We start from the raw sequence: 26,402 nt of genomic DNA, 5'->3' as shown, positions 1-26,402 counted from the left end.
TCAGCCTGGATTACTGTAAGAGGTGACAGCCAAGTTTTTGAGAATTAAAAGGTATTGGGTTGCTTGTGTGAGGCTAAGACGCTGTGACTAAATGGACCTGAAGGTGTCTGATAACCGTAAACAACTAAGGACACTTTTCATGCGAACGTTTCTCTAATTCCTTGGACAAACAAGTCATTCAGCATTGTCTTGTGACATTGCTGACATTTAAAACTGATGTGAAAAGCATATAAAAAAACACTTGTTGGCAAGATTCATTGGTTTTCTAAGTGAGCAAGCAGGTTAGGAATGTGTGTAGGCAGGCAGCTAAAGATATTCAAAAGTGTCTTCTTCCCTTTTTGTCACTCTGCAAACTCTTTTGAAGTCGAACAAATCATCACAAAAGCAGTAGTCCGTTTCAGAGGAAGTAACGACGTGACAGAAATAACACCGATCAACATTTAATTTTTTCTTTTCTGACATATTGACATTACAGTGCTACGGCGAAGGGGGGCGGAGCTGGACTCGTGACAAGCTGCGAGTGGAAATTTGAATGGCTGACACGAGAGTGAAACTGCAGAACAAAAGGAACCGACACAAACAGCAATGAATACGAGGACTGGTTTCTGTTAAGTCGATTAAATATTAAACAAGACAGCTGGTGCGACGGCCACATCAACAGAGAGTAATCACAGACGTGAATAATGTGAATAACAGATCAGAAACTACTCAAGACTTTGTGTTTTTAAAACTAAAATCCTTTCACACTGCCGACAACTTCTAGTAGGAAGTCAGGCCGTTTCCCTAAAATCATGCTGAAGCAAACAAAACAGACCTTACACAAACATTACATGACAGGAATTCAGTCTTACCAATGATTTACTACAATAGACAGCAATTTATGGACGGGTTTCTACTGTTCCCAAGTTAAATATATTCATGAGTTCTCATTAAAATCGCCTTCCTCTGACCTTAAGCCCGAAGATTAATGTTAGCAGCAATTATGGGAAAAATATGTGGGAATGTTGACCTGCTCCTGGTTGCTAAAAGCCTTGACCAGCAAGGCGTTCAGACAGATATATGGGGTTAGTGAGAGGGCAACAATGCAGTTGTGAAACCAAATGAGTCTGCAGATACTTACACAGTGCAAGCAGGCATCACTCCTCAAAACACACTTGTATAATGCCGCTTTTTATCTTTGATTCTATTTTGTTTTTTATTTATTTACCTTTTCTCTGTTATATTAATTAGATTGTTTTTACATTCATATTTGTAATTGCTTTGCTAACTGACACTTTGTCCCTTTTCCCCATGTCTTTCACTGCTTTGCTCTGTTTCATGTATATACAGCACTTTGTAACTCTGTTTTTGAAAAGTGCTATATAAATAAAGTTATTATTATTGTCTTGGATTTGGGACAGCATAATCTTGGTTGGCTCTAAATACAGAAGCGTTATGGGAAAAGTTCAACATTTTGGGAAATGCACTTATTCGCTTTCTTGCCGAGAGTTAGGCAAGAAGATTGATACCACTCGTGTCTGCTAAATATGAAGCACGAGAACGGGAATCGGGGAAAGAGCTAGTCTGGCTCTGTCCAAAGCTAATAAGCATATTTCCCAAAATGTCTAATTACGTTTTTGTAGTCGAGAGTGTAAGAGCGCTACATGGTCCTGACTATGCCGTCCTCATAGCTCCTCTTCTGTCTTCACCTGAACCATGTTGGAGGGGCTGTCCTGTGCCTCTGACTGCGGAGTCTGGCTCTCATTGACAAGCATGTTGAACTGCAAGTCGCTATAATGGGAAAAGTCCTGAGCGTACGAGCCAAAGTTCTGGTTAAAGTTCATGTCCATGTTGGCAAACATGGGGTTGGCGTCGGCCCCGGCCCCCTGCTCAAAGCCAGAGAGTATGGACGAGGTGAGGCTCGGGTCAATCATCTCCCATAATGCAGGCATTTCTAGCAGCTGATTAATGATGGACGCCGCATCGGTGCTATTGCTCGAGTCCTGGGTCTCGTTGTAACACATTTCCCCTAAAGCGGAGGCCCCGGGCTGGGCAGCACAACACTCGTCTGGAGACATCATGGCTGAAGGCTGCGGGAAGTGGAAGGGCTGCTCTGCTGCAGGTGCACTTTCAGCTGCTGGAGAGGAAACGGATTGTGTTACAAAGAAAATAAATTCCTGTTATAAAGTTATTAGGTAAAGAACTTTATACTTTGATCACGACTTGTGATTCTTGCTGTTTGCACCTGGATATTATTTAATTCTTTGCCAAAGGAAGAAATTTAGATATTAATTTCACGACTTTTCTGAGAAGTGTAGGCAATCGATGGTGGTGTCAGAACAAAATGTGCATGTGTGTTTATTATAATAAGCCTGTCATACACATTATAGAGTATCACAATCATGTGTACATATATATGTGACCGTCTCATATTTCTGTGTATTCCAGCAGCCTGTTTTGGGCAGTTTGGGCAAATGTCATGTTATCTGGTTACAGTTTCTCTGTCTAGTCATCATCATGTGACTTCTTATCATATGATGAGACAGAGATTTGAAATATTCATGCAAGTAACACTGTGTCTCTATTCGTCCTTGAACAGAGACAGGGGTTATAATCTACCCTCGTGTCTGATTTCACACATTTGTTGCAGGGCATTATGGATCTGTCCTAAAATCCTGTTGTAATAAAGTCTGTTGAAAAGCAATTTTCTATATACAGTGCATCTCAATGTGGGTTTATAACAACACTTCAGTCATTATCCACACTTTTATGTTTATCAGAGGCAAAACAATTACTTCTAATAGGCCGTTTTTTCACAGCAGACACATTTTGACTCGCTACAGCAGGAAAAGCACAAGAGTACTTAATAACATTAACAATGGCTCTGTTCCATTCAGGTTTCCTGGTACGTCATGCCAGTGAGCCAGCATGCACAATAGGCTTTTTTTAACGAGCATTGGTGTAAATAATAAATTCCATTTAGCTGCTTCAGTTTCAGGGTCCTGGTATTGTGCATGCTACCTCACTGTCACATTGTCATGAATTACTGCCCCTCACGGTGAACTGAGGGGCTGCATGAAGGGCCAGTATAAGATAAATAATGACTTTTTCGAACTGTGAATCATGCAAAGCTACGACTACAAAGAATAAAAACATAGAGCTAAAATGACCTTTAATGTTATTCATACCAACACCTGTGCTTTTCCTGCAAAGACACGTTAAAATGCTGTGAAAAATGGCAAATACAGACAAGCAGACAGACAAACAAAGGCTACTTGTGTCTGAATCAGTTTACCTCCTGACTGCTCTAGACACAGTAAACACGAGTAAACATGAAAAAAGAAAACATTCAATCAAAAGAAAGAAAAGGAGGGATGATGTTCAATCCTCACCTATCACACAAGGTTTCTCTCGGAAGCTGATGTCTGACTTTATCTTTCTCTTCCGCTTCACCTCATATGGATCTGAAATGAGGACAGAAAACCTTCACTAAACCTGCTGTTATTGTTTCTGGCTAAAAAATAAAGTACACTGCCATCAATAACCATAGAGTTGCTGTACAGTCCTGACTGACCTGGGTTGTGTGGCAGGTACGTGAAGCTGATCGGCTCACTCTCCATCTGGTCTGAGAGGCGACGCAGGGACACGCTGACTTCCACCTCCTCTGTGATGTCCTGGTCCTGGTAAGGTGGAGTCTTAAACACGATGGCGATCTGCCGGTGCACATCTGTCTGGGCAAACTCCCCGCTCGCCTTCCACGACCCTCGCCTGAAGATGATCTCTATGTCATCTGTGGAACAGCGACAACACACAGTTAGTCAAGAGAAATGAGCAACCTGAGAATAAAGAATTATTTTCAATTTCAAAGTCCAAGTGCTGTCCAATGTGCCTGCTATTTATATATTAATTTATCCTAACAAGTGTTTTATCTGTCTACCTTAGCTTCAAGTTGAGTTCATGACATTTAACATTCATTTATTATGTTATTTTCCTTTCTACGGCAAAAACCCTGCATTAAATACCAATTTGGTGGCCCAAACATTAAGTCACATTAGCATGCCTTATTTCATATCAGCAGCACCTTGTTTTAATAGTTGTTATCTACTCAACAGTTTGGGAGCTTAGAGAGGGAGAGTCACATCATTATCGTACTCTAAATGTCTGCAGTTTGGTGTTGTATGAATCGGACCCAGGATGTTCTCTACACTTAACTCCTGTAGTCTGCTGAGTGAACCAGATCTTGTCCACCCTCTGTATATTGTGGATATGTGTTCCTCGTACCTTTCTGCACTTTGTCACACAACATGTAGATCTCCGTCTTTCCGATGCAGGAGCCTCTGTTCTGGTTCAAACAGGTGATCTTCAGCTGTGATGTAGTCGTGGCCTCTGTGAAAAAACAATGTGTGAGAATCAGGAAACATATTTTTGGTGTGGTCGGTTATGCTGTGGTCAAGAGTCACAAGTGTGTGTTCGGCGATGTCTTACTCTTGTCATAGATGGGGTTGGACACCACTGGGCTGAGGCTGTCTTTCCTGCCGTCGTCCCACTCGAGCTCACACTGAAAACACAGACGCACAACGTTCATGTCCATGTCTTCAATGCCCTTTGAGTGACCAGCTGAGGAATGAAAAGACACAAAAATCAAATCATGAAGTCTGTTTCGAGGAGTCACTACGAATTCTAACAGTGAGGAAAGAAGAACAATTTCCCCCCGAGGATCAATAAAGTATTTCTGATTCTGATTCTGATCTGAGAAACTGTATCAACCTTTATACTTAAATATATGGATGTCTAGAAAGATGACAATATTAACTAAGTTCTGAAGAGGTGTGTGTGAATGTGTGTTAGGATCACTTACTTTGAAAGGGGTCGATATTTTGGTTTCTCCTCTTCTGAAGTGAAGTGTCCAGCTCTTTCCTCCTCACACACTGGATGCCAAGGTTAGCAAAGCTACAAGAGTCCACAACAAAAGAAGAGAAAGCAAGAAAGATGTTGAAATGTCAAGAGTCTAAAGAAAACATGTATTTAATAAAAAGTCATGAGTTGGAGGGGAAGAGATAAACGAGAGATAAACGAGAGATAAACGAGAGACGCACCTGTGACGTCGGTTGCTGTGAGGATTGAGCATGACCACGCAGATTCCTGAACCATTCGGGCAGTCTTTACCCACGAGGCAGTGAGGGTGAGGCCTGTGTGGGAGGTCTTTGGTCACCAAGGATGCGGTGACTGTGACCCTCTTTAAGTGGTCAATGGGACCTTGAATCTGAAAAGGAGAACAACACAGGGAGATGAAAAAGAGAAGTAGGAAGGAGACAGAAAAATACAAGGCACCAGCACATCACCAGTCAAAATCTGATCACCAGTGCCCGAGGTACCCCTTTCACCAAGAAGAAATTAACCATACCAAACTAAATATTGAGCAAATCGAGTGAGCGCCTCAAGTGTTGTCCTCATTGCGTGATGGCGTTTGTATAAAAGGTGAAGATGAATGTGTGGGAGTTTGTTAGTATGCAGGCAGGGGATAAACCACCCGTCTTTGACCACACTTGAGCTTGGATTTGAGGGGACTTTCTACTTGACTCTAACAACCCACATCCTTCCAGTTCCACCCGTCTTCACGAGGGGTTCAAGTCTACACATCAAAAAAAAGCAACTGTGGTTAAAACCTCTCCAACTGTCTGAGCGCTAGTAAACCCCCTTTAAGGTCCAAAACAAAAACCAAAATGTAATGTGTCTACCTCTATCGCAGGCTGAGTCTTGCTGGTTTCAGTGCTGGACGTCCCCAGGATGCTGCCGGCAGAGCGTCCCTCACACTCGTAGCGAAACCTCATGCCTCTCTCCTTGGGCTCCTCCACCACCACCAGTTTGGGCTTCTCCATAATCCGCTCCAGCATCTCGGTGTCGCCTCCTCTGTTCTGAGAAGAAACGCCGCCGCAGCTCCGAGAGGCCAGCAAACACGAGGAGCCTCGACCACGCCGTGAGGAGCCGGCTCCCCGGGAAGGATGAGCCATCTCTCTGGAAGTGCACAACTGCTGCAGGGCCTGAGGGAAGGCGCAGGGTGGCTGTGATGGGGAAAAAAACCCACAAACTTATTAACAATGCAATTTAACCTTTATTTACCTTTACCACAGAAGTCCCATTGAGGTGGGAAACCTCTTTGGCAGCGGAGACCAGGCCAAGACAGCAGCATGAAAAGATGAAGACAATACAATCCAAAAGATTAAAGGCCAAAGCAGATATGTGTCCTGTGATCTCAGACAATTATTGCAGGATGAATGTAGTTGCAGAAATATGATGGTAAATTGCCCTGAATGGCTTTAAATTGGCAGCGGCGACCAGCACTTCTCCTATCTTCAAAAGAGAAACTTGCGTCTCTGTTTCTTAACAAGGTTTTCAACATGTTGTTTAGAAGAAAAACATTAATCGAGCCAAATACCCACATATTTGTATCAAGTAGCAACTTCTATTGTCTTCTCCTGAGCTGTAATAATATCCACAATGTCTATACACAGTGGTATAAAATTTAATTATCTGACAGCTATAGCTACTTTACAGATGACGAGTTTCACATGAAAACACACTTGGTAAACTAGCTCCACCTCGACCAGCAACAACAGTAAAGCGGCACTTCTTACATATTTATGCATAAGTATTAACAATCTATTAATGTGACACTGGGGTAATTTTTCTGAAGAACCAGTACTTTTACTTTTGATACTTTAAGCACATTTCGCTGATAATACTTACATACTTTTACTTAAGATCTGAGCACCTCTAAAGGTCTACATCCCAGCAACATTAGAAAACAACATCAACTTACAATCAGAGAAAAATAAACAGTCACAGGCATGTTTTCAAAGTATAAAACAGACCTCTGTCATCCATTACAGCAGATGACACTGTAGCTGACACATTCTGCATCATAGCTGCAGTGAAAACAAGCAGCAAAACTGAGTCACTGCATGTTTTTTCTTCATACATGTGCTTTCTATCAGTGCACGGAGTTAACCATGTGCTCATTTGACTCCTCCTCTTGCAGTTTAATGTCTTATTTCTGCCACAGACCACCAAGCTCTTTCCGTTCCCACTCAGACTTGTTGTTGAGTACATCTCTCTCTCTCTCTCTCTCTCTCTCAGTGCTGCTTTCACTTTCTCATTAATTTCTGCCCAGTTAGGCCTCTAAATGGCTTCAATTCGACGTAACAGAAAGAAAAAGTATCACAAACAAAAATGTAAAACTTCACGAAACACACTTAAGTTTTAGCCTAGCTGAAGGATCAGTTGAACGACAGATGAACAATCAAACCTGCAGGGAACAAAGAAGTACCGAAGTTGACCCCTTTGTCGCCTGTGTAGCGGTTTAATCAGGCTGAGAGCTCATTAAACCATTGCTGCAGAGATCTGGGTGATGCCTCTGCATGAGATCATGTTTCACAATATCCGGCCGAGCCACAGATGTCTGTTCGTGTGTGCGTCTGCGAGCGTGTGAATCCGGGCATACCTGTTAGCCTCAAAAGACTTGAGCTAAAACAAAAGCCTGGCAGACTGAGCCAGTGAACAGGAAATAGGAAGTCAACCTCGACCCGACGTGGATCGACCAATTGGAGAAGCGGCGCGGGGCGAAGAATGTGACCTCTCACCCCCAGTGGGTTTGGCTAGTAAACAGAAAGGACGGGCAAACTGAAAGTAGGAGTCAGATTACACTTCTTCCAACCACTCCTCCTCCTCCTCCTCCTCCTCCTCCTCCCTCTCTCTCTCTCTCTCTCTCTCAGCCTCCTCCCACAGAAAAGCATGCTGAGGAGGTGTGTCAGCCTCTATCACAGGCTGCAAAGACTTTTTTTTTAACAAACTGTATTTACACACAAAAACTCCCAAATTTAGCAATCTCACATGACACGTGTCATTTCCTAACAAAGAGTTTCATCTTTCTTGCACCCTACTTTATTACTGTGCAGGCTGCAGCATCACTACCGTCTTATCAGATTACAGCACTTCTGATCTCTCTGCTGTCTGTAAACCACGTGCTTTATGGTAAGAGCCCGACCTGCCTGGCTGCCTCAACTACAACTACAACAACAACAACAACAACAACAACAAAAAGGGGTTAGTTTGTCTGTGCCTGCATGGAACAATATTTGAGTATTTTCATCATCGATTAACCTTCTGATTGTTTTAATTAATCGTTGACTCCATGAAATGTCAGAACCAAAATATATTCAATTAACAATAAAAAAAGCAAGAAATCCTCACCTTTGAGAAGCAAATTTTTGCTTGATTATTAACTAAAACAATTAAATGATTATCAAAATTGCTGTCTATGAAGTTTATGAATAAAGTCTGGTAGCACAGACTAAAATGCTACAATTTCCTTGAATCTTTAAAAGGACGTTTGTATTCAGTCTTGAGATTAAAGCTAAAATATGCAGCTTTTCTAACACTTTATATACAAGAATCATTTAGAAAAAAGGATCTATCATCTGTCTATATATCTATCCCACACCTGATGGACACAGCTTCATGGTTGCCCTCTCGGTGCTGCCAACAGTCGTTCTAGGAAATGTAGGAAACTGCTAACTGAGATCAACACCAGATAAACCACAACAACACAAATGACTACACTGGAACAAATTTGTCACACTGTGATGTTTTTGAGCCCACTCACCTGACAGGCAGTGCCTCTCGCCAGCAGCACGGGCTGAGATGGTGGCGAGGAGCTCTGTCGGCGACTCCTGTGGTTCTGGCTGTGTGGCTGGCAGCGGAGGTTAGCAGGAGGCGAAGGAGGTCCAGGGAGGGAGGCACCCGACCGTTCACCGTCCTCTCGGATGATTTCTTGAATGAGGTCTGTGAAAAAGAAAATTTGTGTTGGTCGTTTCTTTCAAACTGAGAAGTGGGGCTGCAACTAGGATGAAAACATCTTAACAAACAGATATAAAATGATAAAATCTCCAGAATACGTACCAAGATAAACAGACAAGGTAGAGATTATATATGATCTCTACAGGTTATATTTATATTCCCACAGTGTTTTACAGCAGAAACAGAGCTGAACATCATAAAAAAACTTTACATTTTTAAGAACTATAACATTAATCCTCCAGGTAAAGAGGCACTTTCTTACACAGAAAATGCCATATATTCAAATAATGTGACTTATATTGAAGCTGCCATTTAATAACTAAACTGATCATCACGGGACAAGATGCATCAGGATCGGGGTGTGTTGCCACCTTAGCTAAACAATGTCCTGTGTTTTTGTATTTTAAGTGTGTATTTATATTAGATGTGTTTTATGCTCAGTGTTACAGCGGTGTATAACAAGACTTTGCCTTGTTTGTGTACGCTGAACTTCAAAGTGTCGTTAACTCCACACACAATCCATTATTTTCTATATCAGGACACTTAAAGGTGCAATATTGTATTTATACCATGACCAATTACCAAAAAATATAAAACGTAATAAAATGGTTGATTAGTTAGTTGAATCCAGAGTTAAGTCTGTCACAGGTGAAACTAATGGGAGGGCTGTTGCTATAGTTACCAGCCGTTAAACATACCATGATTTGTGGTTGAGGTCTATGTCTGACAATTTCCAACCAAACAGAAATGAGATTTTCCTGCAGCCTCAGTGTACAAAATATTACCAAAGCAACAGATGCAATTACAGCCAAAATTATCAATCTATCTAGAAAATCAACTAGCAACAATTTTAATAATTGATTGAACATTAAAGTATTGTATTAGGGGGGAAAATGACTTGTTCCAGCTTCTCAAACGTGACTATTGGCTGGTTTTCTTACTCTTCTTTGATAGTTAACTCAACATCTCTAGGTTTTAAACTGCAACACATTAAATACAAGCAGTTTTAATGCACAAACAATAATGAACATTTTTCACTATTTTTACCTTTGCTTTTTATAGACTTGTACTGTATATGGACAATTAAACCAGAACATAATAGGCAGATTAATGAATACTGAAAATAAGTTGTAGTCTTATATGCACCAAATGTATACTATATAAAATAAAACTGAAATGGTTAAGTTTGCACCTCGGGCCACCTTACTAACCAGAGGCTTTGAGAGAAACGTCACAATACCAGAAGAGGAAGCAGACATACTATTGACAGTCTACTTCTCCTTCTGCATGATGTCGCCTCAGGCCTCACTTTGCAATAACACCTCACACATGCATGACTTTGTGCCTCTTGGGGCAAAAAAAAAAAAGAAGAGTTAAAAAAGCAAAAACAAAAAGAGTCCGTACTCACCGATATCTAACACCACTCGCTCTGCAGGACAAACAGAGAGCAAACTGTCAGTGAACACAGCAAACACACAGCTGTGTGACTGTAGATGTTGAAGCTGCACAAAGCGGAGCAGTGAGAGCCGGGCAGGAGTGCTCATATCCCGGGAATGGGTGTTGGCTCCTCAGCTCCGACAAATCACATGCCTGGTGATGATGTCAGCTCTCTCTCTCTCTCTCCCTCTCTCTCTCACGCGCACACACGCGCGCGCGCACACAAACTCAAACATTAAGATTAACACTTAAAAACCTACCAGGGGTACCGTTTAAGATGTCCATGTCTTTCATCGCATGTGAGGAGTCCTTAAAGACAATGAACTCCGCCGTCGTGTCCTTGAACTCTTTCCAAACCGGATAGTTTCCGCTATCGGTCTTCTCTTCTGGCTCAAAACGTGTGTCCCTCTCTTTAAAACAGCTCAGGTTTAAAAAAAGAGACTCGTCAGACTAGAAACCGGCTCACCCGTGTGAAGGTGTCAAACGGACTAGAAGCCATGTGTCGAATGAAGTCTGAAGATTACTTTGCTTCAGTTTTGCGTTTCCGCTGCAGGCTCGTTGATTGGCTGGTTCAGGGTGGAAATCCCCTCAACGTCATGTCACCTCCCAGACGGGAACCCCCCCTCCCGGACAGCAGGTAACGTACTGCAGCCTTATTGAGCCAAAAGTTTCATTAATTTGAATATTTATCATCTTGAGGTCAAAAGAGAACCGTGACCCCAAAAAAGGGGAGCCTTTTCCTTCCATTAAGTAAGTTTTTCTTTTAGTTTTTTCCATTAAGTTTTGTGTTTTTACCCAACGTCATAGCATATACAAAACAATTGGCAACTATTTAAATGAGCCTCCATCCCATCACACACAAACACCACTTATTTATAAACCACACCTGAGCTAGTTAAAGCCAGTTTTTCCCAGCTATTGAAATGAATGTTTTAGATGTGTCCTGGTTGCATCATGCTGTTATCCTGTAACATCTCCTGTTCAGACAAACTAAGGGAGATTAATTAATTATAACTGTCAAACTGCACCAATAACCTCTCTGCACGTTCAGTAACTGCCCTTAAAAAGTGACGTATTCCAGTTTCTTCTACCGTCAACTATGGACTCTTTGCTCAAGTTAACATGCACAGTGACACCTGCTGGTCAGACAGAGGACAGGCGATTTAAAGGAAACGGAAAGCGAAAGTTGAGGCGTTTAGGGGAAGTAAAATAAAATAAAAATAGATAACTCATCTCAGCTGCAGCGATGTTAGAGACAAGAAAACTACAACTGTGAGAAAAATATGAGGTCAAAGTATAATAGTCCACAGTTACAATGAATCTGTGGATGGTCAGTGTCTGAGTGAATCTTGAACGAAGAGAATTAAATCAGTGTTTCCCAACCTGGGAGATGATTCACGAGAGGAAAGAAGAAAATAAAACATTTCTGCTAAACACTTAAAAAAAACTGTTTTGTTTCCCTCTTTAGAACTCTAAAAGCTTTTACAAGTCGACATTGATTGGCTATTAACCAGTGGCTTGAGGGTTAAATGCTACATCAGGGTCAAGATCAGGGCATCTGAGTGTTTCTGTAGATGCTTCTTAAAAGGAAAGTGACATCTCCTAATTATCACCTGGTAGATGCATACCAACAGCGCTATTACTATTACCTATTTGAATCGCTGAAAAAACAAAAATCATAAATGTGGGCAGAAATTCAGAGGTCTGAAAGCAGGCTGCTTGGCCCCAGACTGAGGATTAATTGTACTGTTACAAACTATTATGTCTGATTTCTGCTGCATTTTCACTGCAGCGAGTACAGCTCCATCTTTAATAGTTAATCAATCGTTGCTTGGAAAAGTGACTCAAACATTTTCTGGTTTCAGCCCCTTGAATGAGAGTATTGTTTGCTTCTCTCATTTTTATTTCTTTGTAAATTGAATCTTTTTGAGTTTTGGACTTTTGGTTAAACAAAACAAGCACATTTAAATTCCCCACATTTGGTTTTTGGGGGAAAAAAAAGGAAAAGAAAAAAGGTGTTGGCCCTTACGTGGGCACCTTTTTTTTGTGAAGTTTTCTGTCAAAACAAAAATAATTAATTGGGGAAAATAATTGGTGGAAGAATCAATAATGAAAATAGTAATCAGTTGCAACCTGTAACTCCAGCCTTCAGGGTGAAAGAGTACAAAGGCCTAACATGATAACGTGCATGTTGTATTACTACACACCTAAACTGTATTTCCTTGTAGTTTCATGGTAAAACAGAAAAACCAGAGTGGCTTATAACAGTAAAATCAAAAAAGCTTTGCATAGACATTTTAAATCACACTTAAGTTTTACTATAAACATGAATGAATCAAAATTTAATATGTACCAACATGGAATCCTCTTTGTTTCAGGGTTTACAGCACTCAAAATTAAAACAAGAGACACTGTATTTCTTCCAGCACACACCCGACTGTCTCCACTGCGTCTGTCGAGGTGATCTGGTTTTGGAGCGTGAACATGAAACAATTTGAAAACCAGATGTCTGGCTGAGGGGAGAACATAAAAATTAGACTTGCAAATTAGTTTTCTGCTAGACAGTTCTGACATCGGTATTATTAACATGATAATCTGAGATTCTGTACAGTTGGAGGACATACAAAAGAATGCTTCAGTGACTGAAAAACAAAAATTAAGTCATTGACAATATTAATATATTTATATTAATACCAACAAGGCTGTTTTTTTATGTTCAAGTTTAGAACATTAACCATTTGTTTAAAATTGAGGGTAGTAGTCACTGTCTTGTGGGTAGTGTCCTGTAGGGTCATCTATCTCGTCTCCAGTCACCACCTCTTTTTTTTTTTCCCCCCCAACTTCCATCATGACTCAGGATCTTTCCAGTTTCCTCCAGCACTACTCTCACCAGTTTCCAGGCAATCCGAAACACGGTGCTCACATGGAATGAAAAGAAAAATTCACAAGGAATCTACACAAAGAACAAAAGCTGCACTTGGCCTCTTTCTTCCCTGTATATATATGTATATATATATAAAAATGTAGTATAACTGCGACCCGTTCCCCTCCCAACCTCAACTCCAAGACATTGTTACCCTCTGAGAAATCATACAGAATACAGTACATCACGTTTTGTTTTACTTCACTTGAACTGCAAAACGAGAGGGCGGGGAACAGAAATAAGAATTTACCAAGTCTACACTGAATATGATTCTCTGTGGATCCACACAGAAATCAGAGGGAACAGTTGAACTGCATTTTTTTTTGTAGTGGCGTCCATGACAGCTAAACGACAACCTCCTCTCCCTGCCTGATTTCCACAAGTCCTCTTCGCCCCAGCAGTGAGGGCCAGGGAGGCAGATAAGGGCGTGGTCTCACTTAATCGTTCTTCTTCTCCCCGTCTGGTTTGTCTGTGATGGCGGCAGGAGCAGCGTCTGCCGCTGCTGTGTTGTTCTGGGACTGGTCTACTCCGCTGGTGCCGAACTCGTTGACCCGGTTGGGATCAACCCGGTAGATCCAGCGCTGGTAAAGGTAGATGAAGAACACCACATCTGCAGGAGAGGAAACAGAGGTTAGTTAAGTTATTCATTATTCCCTTAATAACCGTTTGCCATGAAGTACAAACCGTCTTAGTTGTAGTGGTTAAATGTAGTCTGTAAACCCAAATCAAACTTAGCTTGTGAGCTGAGAACTCAAAACCTAGTCGAACTGATACCAAACCATTGAAATAAAGAAAAAAAAAACATATGGGTTAAATCACCAACAGTTGTATTTAGTGCCAACATCTATGAATCTAGGATGGTTAAGTATAACGTGATCAGCACTGTGACTCTTTATATTTAATTACACTGAAACAGTCTCTCACAAACTATCTGGTAACAGCAAAGGGCATCACGGAGGAAATCAGTGAGATCACAGAGTTAGCACTAGGTGGAGTTGGAGGATTAATTTTAACAGATGCTGCGACACATTTTGACAGTTGCTGTGTGGTTAGAGGGAATCAAACACAAAGCCATTGAGTGACGATGATTGTACATTTCCTCTGTTGTGTGTTGGTGTGCCAAAGTCAAAACAGAAGGGCCAGAAAGCAGGACAGCCTTCCCTTTAAATAAACAACAAATGTGTCTGTATTAACTGGCCACCTACTTTAGCTGCCAACATACTGAGCAATGATTCAAAACCACCTCCGGAAAAAACACTGCACATCTGAGCCTACCTTCATCACGCTACAAACTCAACATGGCTCCTCTTGAATGAATGGCTTTAACTGTAACAAGTTGTTTCAGGTGATTATTTAACTTATATTAACATTTAGATCATCTCTGACATACCATCTCTGAGGCATCCTATCCTGTACATCATGGGCATCTTGATGACGAAGGCAAACAGGTCATCAATAAAGGTATTGAGAGCCTTGTAGGTGAGCATCCTCCACGGGAGGTGGGCCACAGACTTCATTTTGTAGTTGATGAATAGCTGTGGTGTCATTGTAATGAAACCTAAAAAAACAAAAACAGAGAGAAAGGAAGGCACCGGTTAGGTAATATAAACAATTTTACACCAGAGGCAGTAAAGTCTATTTATACACAGCGCATTAGCAGAGGCTGCTGGGAGTTGGATACGTAACCATGATGCAAGTATAAAAACAGTAGCTGTATGTACATCCACTTAGAGGCAGGATAATTAAGAGAGACAATGCTAATCAGCCTCACCACGGGCCTTTAAAAATAGATTTACATAAACAGGAACAAAACCCCAATATGTCTGTGTGTGTTGCTTCATCTAAAATGATCGTCCAACAAAATATGTTCAGATACAACTTATTTTAACACTCACATATTTCACTTATGTACGTTGTTTACTATTTCCAAATTTCAAAATAAACTGACTCGCAATGACAAACATCGACAGCCATCTCGTAAACTTTTATGATGTTATATCTTTCCATTTCTATTAGACATGATTTGAATTCCTGTTCAATGTGTTTGTCTTTTTTGTGACCTAAACTGTAATCAATTATTATAATTTGTAGGTAATTACATGCTGTATACAAGAGAAACATGAACAATGTGCGGATTCAGCACTTGTGTTCCCTGCATCATTTCATGTACATTAGCTAATTCATGGTCAGTTACATTGCACACAAATAAATCATCTACATTATTTCTAACAGGTAAATGCCTCTCCTCTTCCACAATTTTCTCCTTTTTCATAGTTATAATTATTTTGATGTACTATAAAGGCCTATTTATGTGTATCTATGAGTATCTAAGTTATAAATAAAAATGTTCTTCTAAAAACCAAAAAGGACACACAAGATTAAATGATAATTTATATAAATGTGTGTAAATGCTTCAGACAAACTTACCAAAGGTTAACAAGAAGCCATAGAGCATGCTGAGTACCCATGAGTACCAGCCTTTGTGCTCTACGTACAATAAACTGTAGACCGCATAGCAGCCAAACAGAGGGTAGAGCAGCCACGACAGGTACTTGAAGGCCATCTGTTCAACAAGAGAGAAAAGGAATTGAGTTATAAAAGCAAACCAATAAGGAATATTTTATACACGACATGCTTTTAGGGATCTTATTCATCCCTACAGAAAAATATATATTTAGCAATGCTTGGTCAACTACAGCACAAAGCTTAAGGAACAATCAGACTTTCACAGAATTCATGTGATCCATTATATAAATGAATTATCACGTCCTCTAAAGGTATTTTTGAAGGCAGTGTCCTCTGAATGTGGCCGGTGTTAAAGAGGGCTGTAGGTGAGTATTGGTTAAACTTACATCGTCGTAGATTTTGGTTGAAGACTGCACATATGTTGACTTGTCTGTGAATACCAATCTTGGGAATAGCCCAGCGATTTTGTTCTCTCTGTCCAACTAGAGAAAGACAAAAATAGGCGGTTACTGCAAATGCAAAATGTGAAGTACAGATACAATAGGTTAGCATTTGGATTAACAAAAAGGAAGCAAAGGAAAGTTGGAAAAACATGCGAGACTTATTATCAAATGTAATTGTTAGGCTTAAAGGTCTCTAAAGCCGGTACTGTGTCCAGTCTAGTAGAGGATGAACTAGGTGGAAGAGGCTGCATTAAAGTTGGTCCGAAATGTGTTGTATTCTTTTAAGGATGAAAGAATTAAATACTGTTAATGAAATAATATTGTGCAAAAAAACAAAGTGTTGTTCTGACTTACTCTGACGTCCATAACCTTGGTGATTTTCCACAGGTCAATAAGAAGGCCGATGAAGACGCTGACCTGCACCACAAAGTTGGTTTCGTTGTCCAGTATGTACAGCAGCACCACCAGAGACTGGAAAACTCCAAATATGATGGAGCGCACAGACAGGCCCTCTAGAGACTGCCTGCTGTTCCAGAACTGGATATCTGCGGAGGAGATGGTGGCGAGTTGAAGTCGAGAGACAGACAGTGTGCAAACTATTCTTTTGTTGTTAAAAACAGACCGGCTGTTGTGACCTTACCGTTCTTGAAGGCGAGAAACTCGAAGATGCTGTGCACAATGGAGACAACAATGGTGAGTCCCAGCAGGTACGGGTTGGTTTCCAGAAGGGCCACCTATATAAAGAGTTTTTTTTTTAATTCAAAGTTAGAGGTAACACAATCTAAAGTACACCTGTTCAGGGATAGTAGCTCATGATACTACAATAAATACTATTCTAATTGAATGTTCACAGAAATGATGGCGTCCCAATACAGGCTATTCTGCAAGGTGCATTTTATTGTACGTGTAAAATCAAATATCAACCCACATAACATGTAACTATAATAACTATATGTCATCTACTAGAAAGCAGAGCTGCTCGAGAGTTTAGATGTCCATTGTAAAGATACACCTCCCACATACTAACTTAATTATCTTTTTTTAAAATCTGTGTGACTAAAAATCAACAGAAATCTATATCTATAAATACAGACAAAATTGCTTTGCAAACCCCATGATCCATGCAGCTGATAAATGAATCTACAATGATAGAGCATTATGTTTAATTATATATCAACCAGTTATTTCCCTAATGCATCATATCCAAATATTATTTTATTAATTATTACTGCAACTCAACTTGAAGGAATCCAAAAGCAAACCTGCATCAAAGAATCAAGAATACTCGAATCTCGTCACATCTAATACAATTCTTTTTTTCCCCATTTTTCTGTCTCTCTGACCCTTGACCTGTTACCTTGACAGAGTCTTGGTCTTCATCAGACTGCTCGTAAGTGTCCTCTGGTAGGAAGTTCCACGGTGAGCGTGCATTTTGGGCAGCGTAGAGCTGCCAACGCCACAAGGACAGCGGGCAGTAGGAGAGGCGCAGCGGGAGTGCTGTCAGGGTGTCGTTGATGGGATAGTAGTCCTTCTGGAGGTTCCAGTAGTCATTGAAATACACAATGGGATAGTAGTCGCCACTCACTGCATCAAACTTAACATCTAGGTGTAGGCAGGGTAGAAGAGTGGAAATGTCAAAGATGGTTTGCCACATAAAGAACTAAAGACCTTTTAAAATATACATAATTGAACAGTAAATGACACAGAGGTGAGTGGGAGGAACTTACGTTGGTCGAGAGGAGGGGGAACCGAGCCTTTGACCCAGGCAGTGTGGTCATCTACCATGTTGATGGTGAGGTTGGGGTGCCAATGAGAGATGATCTCCACTGGGCCATGGCTCTCTGCCCGCTGTGAGGAAGCACATTTAGATTAGACATGTCAGTGATGAGCTTTTTTATTTTAATTTGTAAAAATCAATTTAGGTTCTTTGCTCGAAGCCTTTTCCACGATTAGCTACAATAGACGTTTCTGTAAGATTGATTTGGAAATCAATGTCATAAGTGTGGGTAACTGACTATTTTGTGATCAAGAAGGTTTATTACTTTCACTCTTAAAATCTTTCTTGCGGGGTACGTTTTAATTAAATGTGTGTAGACAAAACTGGTAGCCTAGGTGAAAAATACTGTACCAGGAAATCAGTTTAATCAAGGAAAAGGTCTGCATCAAGGAGGTGATTCTGTTTGACTACATCAGAAATCCAAACTGTAATATAAAATATAACATTGGCAAACTCTGGTTTTGCAGTTGTCAAGGCACAACTTGAAACACTACCATGATGTTATTCTCATTTGGCGCAGTCAAACATATCCATTCATAATAAACAGTGTACTAAAGCCTGATCTGATAACAATATAATAGCAATTTTTTAAACATACAGAATCAATCTTGATATGGATCCCTCTGATTTTTTTTTTTGGTTGTGACCAACGTATATAGTGAGCTGAACATTTTACAGTTGAAAAATCAACTTGTCAGTGTCACCATATGTAGTTTGTCCACCAGAGAGCACTATTTCTACCTTCTTACCTCAAAACTAGTTTGTCATTTCTGTAATACAATTTTCTTGTTACTTATCATCTGACAAATACAATGTTGATATATCTGCAATAAGATAACATCAGCCTGGCCAATTTATTGGTGTAGCTCTACAGTGTACAAAAAAAATATATCAACCTTGATCATTTCGGGATCTGCTTCCGTCTCTCCTGTTAGCAGATTCTTGGTCTTCATAAACTTTCTTCGCTTAAATTTATTCAGCACTGAAAGAGTAAACAAGTAAAAGGTTAGAAATGATCAAATTTTATTACAGCTTTTGTTTAAAGTTTACAATAGGTGTGTTGTCCACATGTGCTCACTTCGTGTTGAATGAACTGTTGCCAGTCTGCGATACTGCCCCTTGCGTTTGGGGTCTGGGTGGAATCCACTTTTAGTGAAGTAGACGTGCATGTAAAGGGAACCGTTCTGCTGCACTGTCTGCGAATACACAAGCAAACAGGAAGAAGTATTAGAGTTTCAAAAGATACACATCTAAAGTATGGTACACATTTGTCAGGTTCATTACTAACTTGTCTTCTCGTCCTTCACCAAAGTCTACCTCATTTCTGAAACTAATACCTGCTCCTTCTCACCATCCATCTACTGTCTGTCACACCTCCCTCTCTCTCCTCACTCTCCAGCTGCATATCTCTCACATTGCACCTCGGCTCCATCCTCAGTCACCCTCACCTCTGGGATGTCCATCTCCTTGTAGTGCTCGTAACAGCCGTCCCCGTTCTCCCCCGTGGCCCAGTCTCCATAGACCAGATCCCTGTGGAACCAGAACAGGGCTTCTGTGTTGTTGAAGTCGGTGAACACCTCCTCCTGGGACACGTACACGTACAGGTCCTGCAGGCACGGTGACAAAATAAAAGTGTTTATGATATTACAGAGTCAGGGGAGAGCGAGCAAGTTAGTCTGAAAGGAAGAGGTAACGCTGGTTTGTGGTCTAAATACTTGAGGGGATCAGGGTGTTCCAGCTTCAATTCAATTAAAAAATGTTGAATAAAACAGCTGGCGATGCAGATAAGGCAACGGACAGAGGGGCGGGTGTAATACCATGAGGGTGTCCTTAGGGAAGAGGTTCCTGCTGGGTACTCTGGGTGCCCCGGCCGGCGTGTTGGGGTCAGGAGTGGATGGCCCTCGACGGAACCAACTACTGATCGCCCAGATTATGAAGATTCTGGAGGAACAAATGCAAACAGAGTCAGAGGAAAGGAAGGTTTAGTAAATGAAGAATTAAGTCACAGATAATAGAGAAAAAAGGGGGAGGGAATAGCAGGAGTGAAGAGTCTGATTAATACTTAAATTTTTTTCTAAATGGACAAATACTGGGTACATCAGCATAAAAAAATATATATATAGTATTTTGCTTTAACCTTATCTCGATACTGGAAGAGCTGCCACGGGGGAGAATGAAACCACAAGGAGGCTAATCTGATTTAACTGTATCCAGTCAAACTGCATTACATTCAGACTTTAAGAGAGATACTTCTCCTGCATCATGAAATCAGGGATGGTTATAAAGAGAAAAAGAAGAACGCTACAGTATTCTGTGGCAAACAAAGAAAATATTGTGAAATACTCAAAAATATCAAGAACTGACATATTTTCATTTTTATCAGTTTAACTTCCAACCTCCCTTCATGCGCTTTAGTGTATACTTCCCTCTTTGATTGGTATGTGTTAAACTGACATACTAAAAATACATTCATTCATTCATTCACTCACTCACTCACTTACTCCCATCACATACGTCTGGTAAGCTTGTACTGTCGGGGCTGTGTAACATTGTATTTCTCCTTTTTATTTTATTGCAGCCCACATTTGTTCCAGGATCAGTTACATTTGGTGAAGCTGTTCAGGAATATGTAGAGAATTGTGCAGTAATTATTTTTGGTTTGAATTGTATTTACAATCCTTTGTCTATGAGGGCAGTACTGTACATTTGGTTAAATAGGAACATGGCCCTCCACATTAACTGATTCATGAATCTGCATAGCATACAAATGAACCGTTAAAATGCCCTGAAAACTACTGCAATCTACACACACTAGACAGCAACACATAACAACCACAGTCACTTACTATAAAGCTCTTGCACTCCAGAGAGTAGGCAGGTGCGTCGGATCATAAACTCACATTCACTGGCTCTGAAAGAACCAAAACATCCTGCACACTGTCGATTACTTGTACTCACTCTTTTGGCACCAATGCCGTTTGCTTGTATGAATATTACCTGATGAAAGTCTGTGGACCAAAACGTCATTAATGAAGTGAATACAAGTGATTGATAGTGCAGGATCTTTTGGTTCATCCACCACAATAAAAAAGTACCACTTATTGAACAACTGAGAAAATACAGTTGACAAAGCAACATTAAGTAGAGAGATCTGACCCTTGTCAACCCATCAAGTCGAGCGGTAACTAATTTTCCCTCGTGACTGTAGCAAAAGAGAAATGGAAATTCATCAATACACTATTTGTCTTATTCTTTTATGCTGCAAGGTGCACAGAAAAATGTTAAGAAACAGATTTTAAGGCCAAATGTGAGTAATATGGCAGATGGACAGGCTACACAGACTAAACTCTGCAGAGAGCAGCACACTATTTTTCATTAACTTGTCACTTTCATATGGATTTGTAACACCACCATAATATATCAAATTGTGTATTTTGTTAATTATTACACCAAAAGTATCAGAGTAAGCTTTTATCTGTGGGCGCTCGTGAAGAGAGAGAGCAAGCCTGCCAGATTAAAAGACAAAAAGAAAAACCTCACCTGAAGAGGACTCCTTTAATGACCTGCCATGCATTAGGTGCTTGTTGCTGCTGTTGCTGCTGCTGAGGATCCTGTGCATTTTCAGCTGTCTGCACAGTCTGGTCATCTGTTGTTGCAGCTCCATTGCTGCTCACCTACAACCAGACAGACACACAGTCAGTGTAGCCAAAGAAAGTCACAATGATGGTGCACTAATGTCCTCATGTAATGAAGTACGTCGTCAAAAAGCTTCACTGGTCGTAAAAAGGAACCATTCATGCACTCAGAGTCAGATGTAGCCACTGTACTTTACTGAAAACCCAAAGTGGTGATATAATGATACGGTATAATCTATATGGGACTGAATCACCTTCAATCTCCAGTCAGACAAGGGAGTTTACAATACATCTTTAAAGGACTGAAGGTGCAGATAAAAAGGACAAAAATACAATTTATCAGACATAATTGATTAACTACTCAATGACCGTTGCGTTTTGTTTTTATTAAAACAAATGTCAGACTTATCACTCCATGATGTGCTAAAGGGAGGTAATGATGGCAAATACTTTTGTTTCAAAAAAATTATAGTAGGACATTTGCAATGAAATGTATGCTTGGCTAAATAACACACTTGCCAGATTAGAAAATGAACTGGCAACAATTTCAATCACATTCTTAAGTTTAAGTCACATTTTAAGCAAAAAAGGCCAAACACTCTCTCATTCCAGCTTCTCAAATAAGAGCATGTGCTGTTTTTCTCTGTTTCTAGAATTGTAAATTGAAAACATTTTGGTTTAGGCTGTTCTGGTCAGACAAACCACGCTATTTGAAGACATAATATAAGGCTCTAGGGCTTTTTTATTTTTACTATTTTCCGACATTTTATAGACTAAATGTTAAATCGAAAAAATATAAAGATTGCATAAAGCTGAGAGACATCACCTCAACTAATCAGTCTGTCTAAACTGATATTGACAGGCTACTATCTAATTTAAATATCATGATCTAAACAGAGCCTTAGCATAGTTTAAATAACTCTTCTGAGAACAAATGAATGGTGTACCAGCATGCATATTTGCATATTACAGATCAGTAAAATCTGTCATTAGTTTGCTTCAGCGTGTCCATGTAGCCCCCCACCCCTCCAGCAAGGCCACATTCTATTCAAGTGACACAATACACAAGCGCATGCCAAGTCATGAGACTCGTTCACTATCTAAACATCTAATCTCCCCCATTGTCACCAACACAAGGGAGAGCAGAGGTTGGCCTCTAGAAACAAACAACACTTGGGGGTATAAAATGTTTCCCACTTAGCAGGTTCTTATCATTTATTAGGGTGTCAAGAAGGCCTAAAAAAGCAGGAACAGTGAAAATGCTACGGTTTGTGATAAGCCACTGGTCTAGCACCATCATAAACAGAACCTTTCAAGGCCATGAAGTGGCTCAAAATAGAGCTTTTCATCTGAGCTGCCATGTCCTGTTGTTTTAAAATAGAAGCATTCTATTATCAGAGACATGGATCTCTGTCTCCTGGAGGGATCAACTTAATAATCACTACACAGACGGATCACCAACATGCTCACCAACGGAAACAGGATATCTGTTCCAGCTCAAGATAATAATTTACAATTTACGCACTCTGAACAAGGATTAACATTTAACCACCTACTCAGGGGGCAGGGTAAATGCTTCACACTGGATTGTCACTGCTTGTGTGTGTCTGACAGGAAGAGGGCACAGGTTCAGATAAGTCAGTCGTTCACAGAGAAGTGAAGACTGCTCTGGTAATGTTTACTACATATGGTGACATTACCTCCTACAGGAAGAAGCAAGCTAATATGCACTATTAGGTATAGATATAAGGATATAAAAGGCATGTCTGTCGAATGTGTGTCAATTACTATGGCTAAAAACGCTTGTTTGTTAAAATTAAACATGGTGTTTCCCCACTCAGAGGACAGGTAGTACAAGTGAATTTCGAATGGCTGTTATTTTAGACATGAAAATGCTGACTTCATCATATGTACTGTGTCCAATTCAGTTACACCTGTACTCAGCAGAAAATTAAATAAAAACTGAGAAAATGAAAAGAAGAGCAAAGACCTCTGGTCATATCTGGCTACTAGCCACTTAGTGTTTCCGCTAGATTAATACCAGAGAAATGTCTCTCAACTGATTTATCAGCAGTGGGCCTAGAGAGCAACATAACTGCCTCATCTAAAACTAATAGCTTGACAGAGCAATTTCATTACAAAAGAGACACTAAGTGCATGTTGTATCCTTGTAATAGTTTCTGCCACTTGTGCATTACCATTAGATTTGAATCACAGAGCTAGGTATCAGTTATTCCGCAAGATAAATCTCTGGTGATCTGTAAAATACCCCAAAACTTGTTTAACAACATTTAACATATGTTTTGAAGGTATTTCCAGAATCCTAACAAGGCACTTCTAACTGTATGGATAAAAAATACATATTCTGTTCCCTGAACAACACAAATTTGTCACCTGTTTTACCCACACAGTTGTAAGAGACATTGAGGAATCTGGCAATCTGAAAATTCAAAACAGTGGAAAATGTTGGCAAACCCTTTTGGGAGATTGTCAGGGATTACTTTTTGCTTGATTTCTGCTTAGCTCTATGGCTTCAATGTGATAATACAACTGAGTTAAGAATACCCTAGATTTAAAACTGAAACCATGAAGGGATCCAAAGAAACCAAAGTTATGCCTAGTCCTGAAACAATCCATTGATCGTTGGTCCAATGACAAAAACTACTGAACGGTCTTTAATAGAGTAAGTTAAAGAAATCAAATATTTTCTACAGCTTTACAGTCTGCTTGTTTTATCATATCAATGTTTTGTGTTTGTTAAGCCAAAGACTGACAGACTTCGGATTGAGCAATGAGCTCAAGAGAAACCAGTGGCTTGCCTCTAGAGAGTGATGATTCACTTTGACCTCTGGTAACTTGTAATATGCATTTGTCACTCAGGAAATAATTAGTAGTTGCCTCGATACCGCTCGAATTACCTCGAACAACTGATTTTATAACAATTTAAGAGAACATTTTCTAGGGTTAACAGCTACCTAAATTTGACGATGGCTACACCTGATTCATCTAACCTGCCAATGTTAACAAGATGCCAGGTGACGTTAAACCTTGGTCGAAAAATGGACGTTGAGCTTGAAGTTGACTGTAAATAAAAGGCAGTTGACAATACTTAAAAGTAGGTAAGGAATGTGTGTGTGAGCTGCTTGAGACTGGCCTGGTTAGTCAAGCCAAGCTGCGTTGTTCAGGTTCAGGCCTTGTGATAGCTAACTGACACACTGCAGCAGTCAGCTGCCTCACACTAACACACTTGGAGTCAACTAATAACTTTGGTGCTTTTATGTAAACGTATGTCTTCGGGTAAGATCTGACCGTTAACGCCGTCCTCACTCCGTATATCTGCTCGCTAACGGTCAGGATTTCTCAACACATCGTTAACGGCAGGAAGGGGGTCGTTTTAAAACCAACCGGCACTGACAACGTCACTGGGGCTCGTGTAATGATCGTTAACACGTTTTAACGTTAACATTACCGGCCCCGCACTCAACTCTCAGACAAACAAAACGGCCCCCTTCCCCTGGACATGTAAAGTAAATAGGGTAATAAGAGTGTCATTCATTTTACCTCGCCGTTGCTCACGGTAGCTTTAGTTGCTTCGCTCTCCTGCGTCGCCATCTTTCCTTGTCTCTATCGCGCACACACCACACCACACCACACTGCTGGCTGGGAAATTGCGCTCAGCCTCGCGAGAGGTCAGTTGTAGCGTCAGCGGAGTGACGAGCGTCTTCAGGGGTGTGATGAAACATGTGAGCCTGATAAATATTGTAAGCTGCTTTTTGTGACAAGGCTGATGAAACGGCATGAAACACTGTGCCTAGTCATGCATCTTCGGACGTGTGACTTAATAAAATGAAAGCTTTCTAAAAACTTAAAATGGAACCTGTACTACTGTTTATTAAATAGCTATAACAAGTTGTAACCTTTTAATTGATGTCTGTCAACCTTTATTTTCAATTCACCAAATGAGCAAGCCTTAAGACTAAGCCTTTTTCTACTATGAAGGCGCAATATTATATTTGCATTGATGGAAAGTAGCCTAACTATGTTTACTCATGTACTAATTTTGAAGGACTTGTACATTACTGCAAGTATGCTGCATTCCAGAGGCAAATACTGCATTTTCTTTACACAACAATACGTAAGCTCTACCTCAACCTATTACAACATTAAATGCTGCCTACAGTACATGTTAATTAATTAGTAATAATCATTCAACAAGCTAACACTCTGAAAGGAGCCATTCTGCACATGTACTTTTACTTTTTATATTTTATTATAGTTTGCTGATGATACGTCTGTACAATGAATATTCTGCATACTTTATACATTCACTATAGCGCCCTATCCTATTGTCTTATATGCAATATGTCCAGGCAGTGTTTTTTTGTTTGTTTTTCACTAAGGCACTCAAATGTATACTTAATGATTTCTCAGCAAAGCAAGTAATGTAGGTAAGTAATTAAATAAGGAGTTTTCTTCCTTCAAGATTTTTTGCATGCTTGCACTAGACATTTGCAGCATAATAATGCTGTCAAGTCAAGTCAGGCCAAAATCACAAATGCCTCAGAGGGCTTGACACACACTACACTTAGACCCTTAATTCAGATCAGGAAAAACTCCCTGAAAAAATCCTTTAAAACGAAAAAAGGAAGAAACCTCAGAAAGAGGGATCCCTCTACCAGGAGGACAGACATGCAACAGATGTATATACAGAGTAGACAGAAGTAGCTGCTGTAAAACTGGAGAAAATGTAAAAAAGAGAATTACTATTGTAAGCACAAACATATGTTTTGAAGTAAATATTCAGTGTAAATAAGTTACTGTCAGGCAGGAAATAAATGGTCCATGTTACATATACAGACAAATCAACTCAATCTGAGAAGCTCCTG

General features: G+C 40.2%; 2 protein-coding genes across 3 annotated transcripts; both read right to left on the bottom strand.

Moving 5' to 3' along the window:
- Window positions 1–424: 424 nt before the first annotated feature.
- On the bottom strand, window positions 425–10,645 carry relb (v-rel avian reticuloendotheliosis viral oncogene homolog B). Of its 2 annotated transcripts, none has more exons than XM_070905621.1 (11): window positions 10,533–10,645; window positions 10,244–10,264; window positions 8,642–8,820; window positions 5,718–6,041; window positions 5,076–5,242; window positions 4,838–4,929; window positions 4,465–4,596; window positions 4,261–4,365; window positions 3,554–3,769; window positions 3,372–3,443; window positions 425–2,116 (listed from the first exon to the last, which is right to left on the bottom strand). In XM_070905621.1, exons 1-11 carry the CDS (start codon window positions 10,564–10,566, stop codon window positions 1,665–1,667), a joined length of 1,794 nt encoding a protein of 597 aa, XP_070761722.1. In that variant the 5' UTR covers window positions 10,567–10,645; the 3' UTR covers window positions 425–1,664. The 2 variants fall into 2 exon arrangements, with proteins under 2 accessions (XP_070761722.1, XP_070761723.1); XM_070905622.1 differs by having other exon boundaries at window positions 425–2,113.
- A 1,938-nt stretch (window positions 10,646–12,583) lies between these two features.
- clptm1 (CLPTM1 regulator of GABA type A receptor forward trafficking) lies at window positions 12,584–25,128 on the bottom strand. Its single transcript, XM_070905875.1, has 14 exons — window positions 25,078–25,128; window positions 21,422–21,555; window positions 19,699–19,822; window positions 19,330–19,488; window positions 18,960–19,077; window positions 18,778–18,863; window positions 17,832–17,952; window positions 17,462–17,706; window positions 16,745–16,838; window positions 16,459–16,649; window positions 16,048–16,143; window positions 15,623–15,758; window positions 14,586–14,753; window positions 12,584–13,805 (listed from the first exon to the last, which is right to left on the bottom strand). The coding sequence occupies exons 1-14, from the start codon at window positions 25,126–25,128 to the stop codon at window positions 13,633–13,635; spliced, it is 1,896 nt and encodes a 631-aa protein (XP_070761976.1). The 3' UTR covers window positions 12,584–13,632.
- Window positions 25,129–26,402: the final 1,274 nt, after the last annotated feature.

The sequence above is a fragment of the Enoplosus armatus genome, chromosome 5, assembly GCF_043641665.1.
Source record: "Enoplosus armatus isolate fEnoArm2 chromosome 5, fEnoArm2.hap1, whole genome shotgun sequence".
Classification (NCBI taxonomy): Eukaryota; Metazoa; Chordata; class Actinopteri; order Centrarchiformes; family Enoplosidae; genus Enoplosus; species Enoplosus armatus.
The sequence above is the reverse complement of the archived record's forward strand: the minus strand, read 5'-3'. Positions and strand labels throughout refer to the sequence as shown.

Bases quoted from the DNA above. Each gene is read 5' to 3' on its own strand.
- clptm1 (XM_070905875.1), bottom strand. From the start codon at position 25,128: ATGGCGACGCAGGAGAGCGAAGCAACTAAAGCTACCGTGAGCAACGGC. The intron at 17,953-18,777 runs GTTGATATATTT...GCTTCCTCACAG, and splicing joins CAGATCCCGAAATGATCAAG to CGGGCAGAGAGCCATGGCCC. The intron at 16,839-17,461 runs GTAACAGGTCAA...CTCTTTATATAG, and splicing joins AAGACCAAGACTCTGTCAAG to GTGGCCCTTCTGGAAACCAA.
- relb (XM_070905621.1), bottom strand. From the start codon at position 10,566: ATGAAAGACATGGACATCTTAAACGGTACCCCTG. The intron at 8,821-10,243 runs GTGAGTACGGAC...TCTTTTTCACAG, and splicing joins GCGAGTGGTGTTAGATATCG to ACCTCATTCAAGAAATCATC. The intron at 2,117-3,371 runs GTGAGGATTGAA...TTTCCTCTCCAG, and splicing joins AGAGAAACCTTGTGTGATAG to CAGCTGAAAGTGCACCTGCA.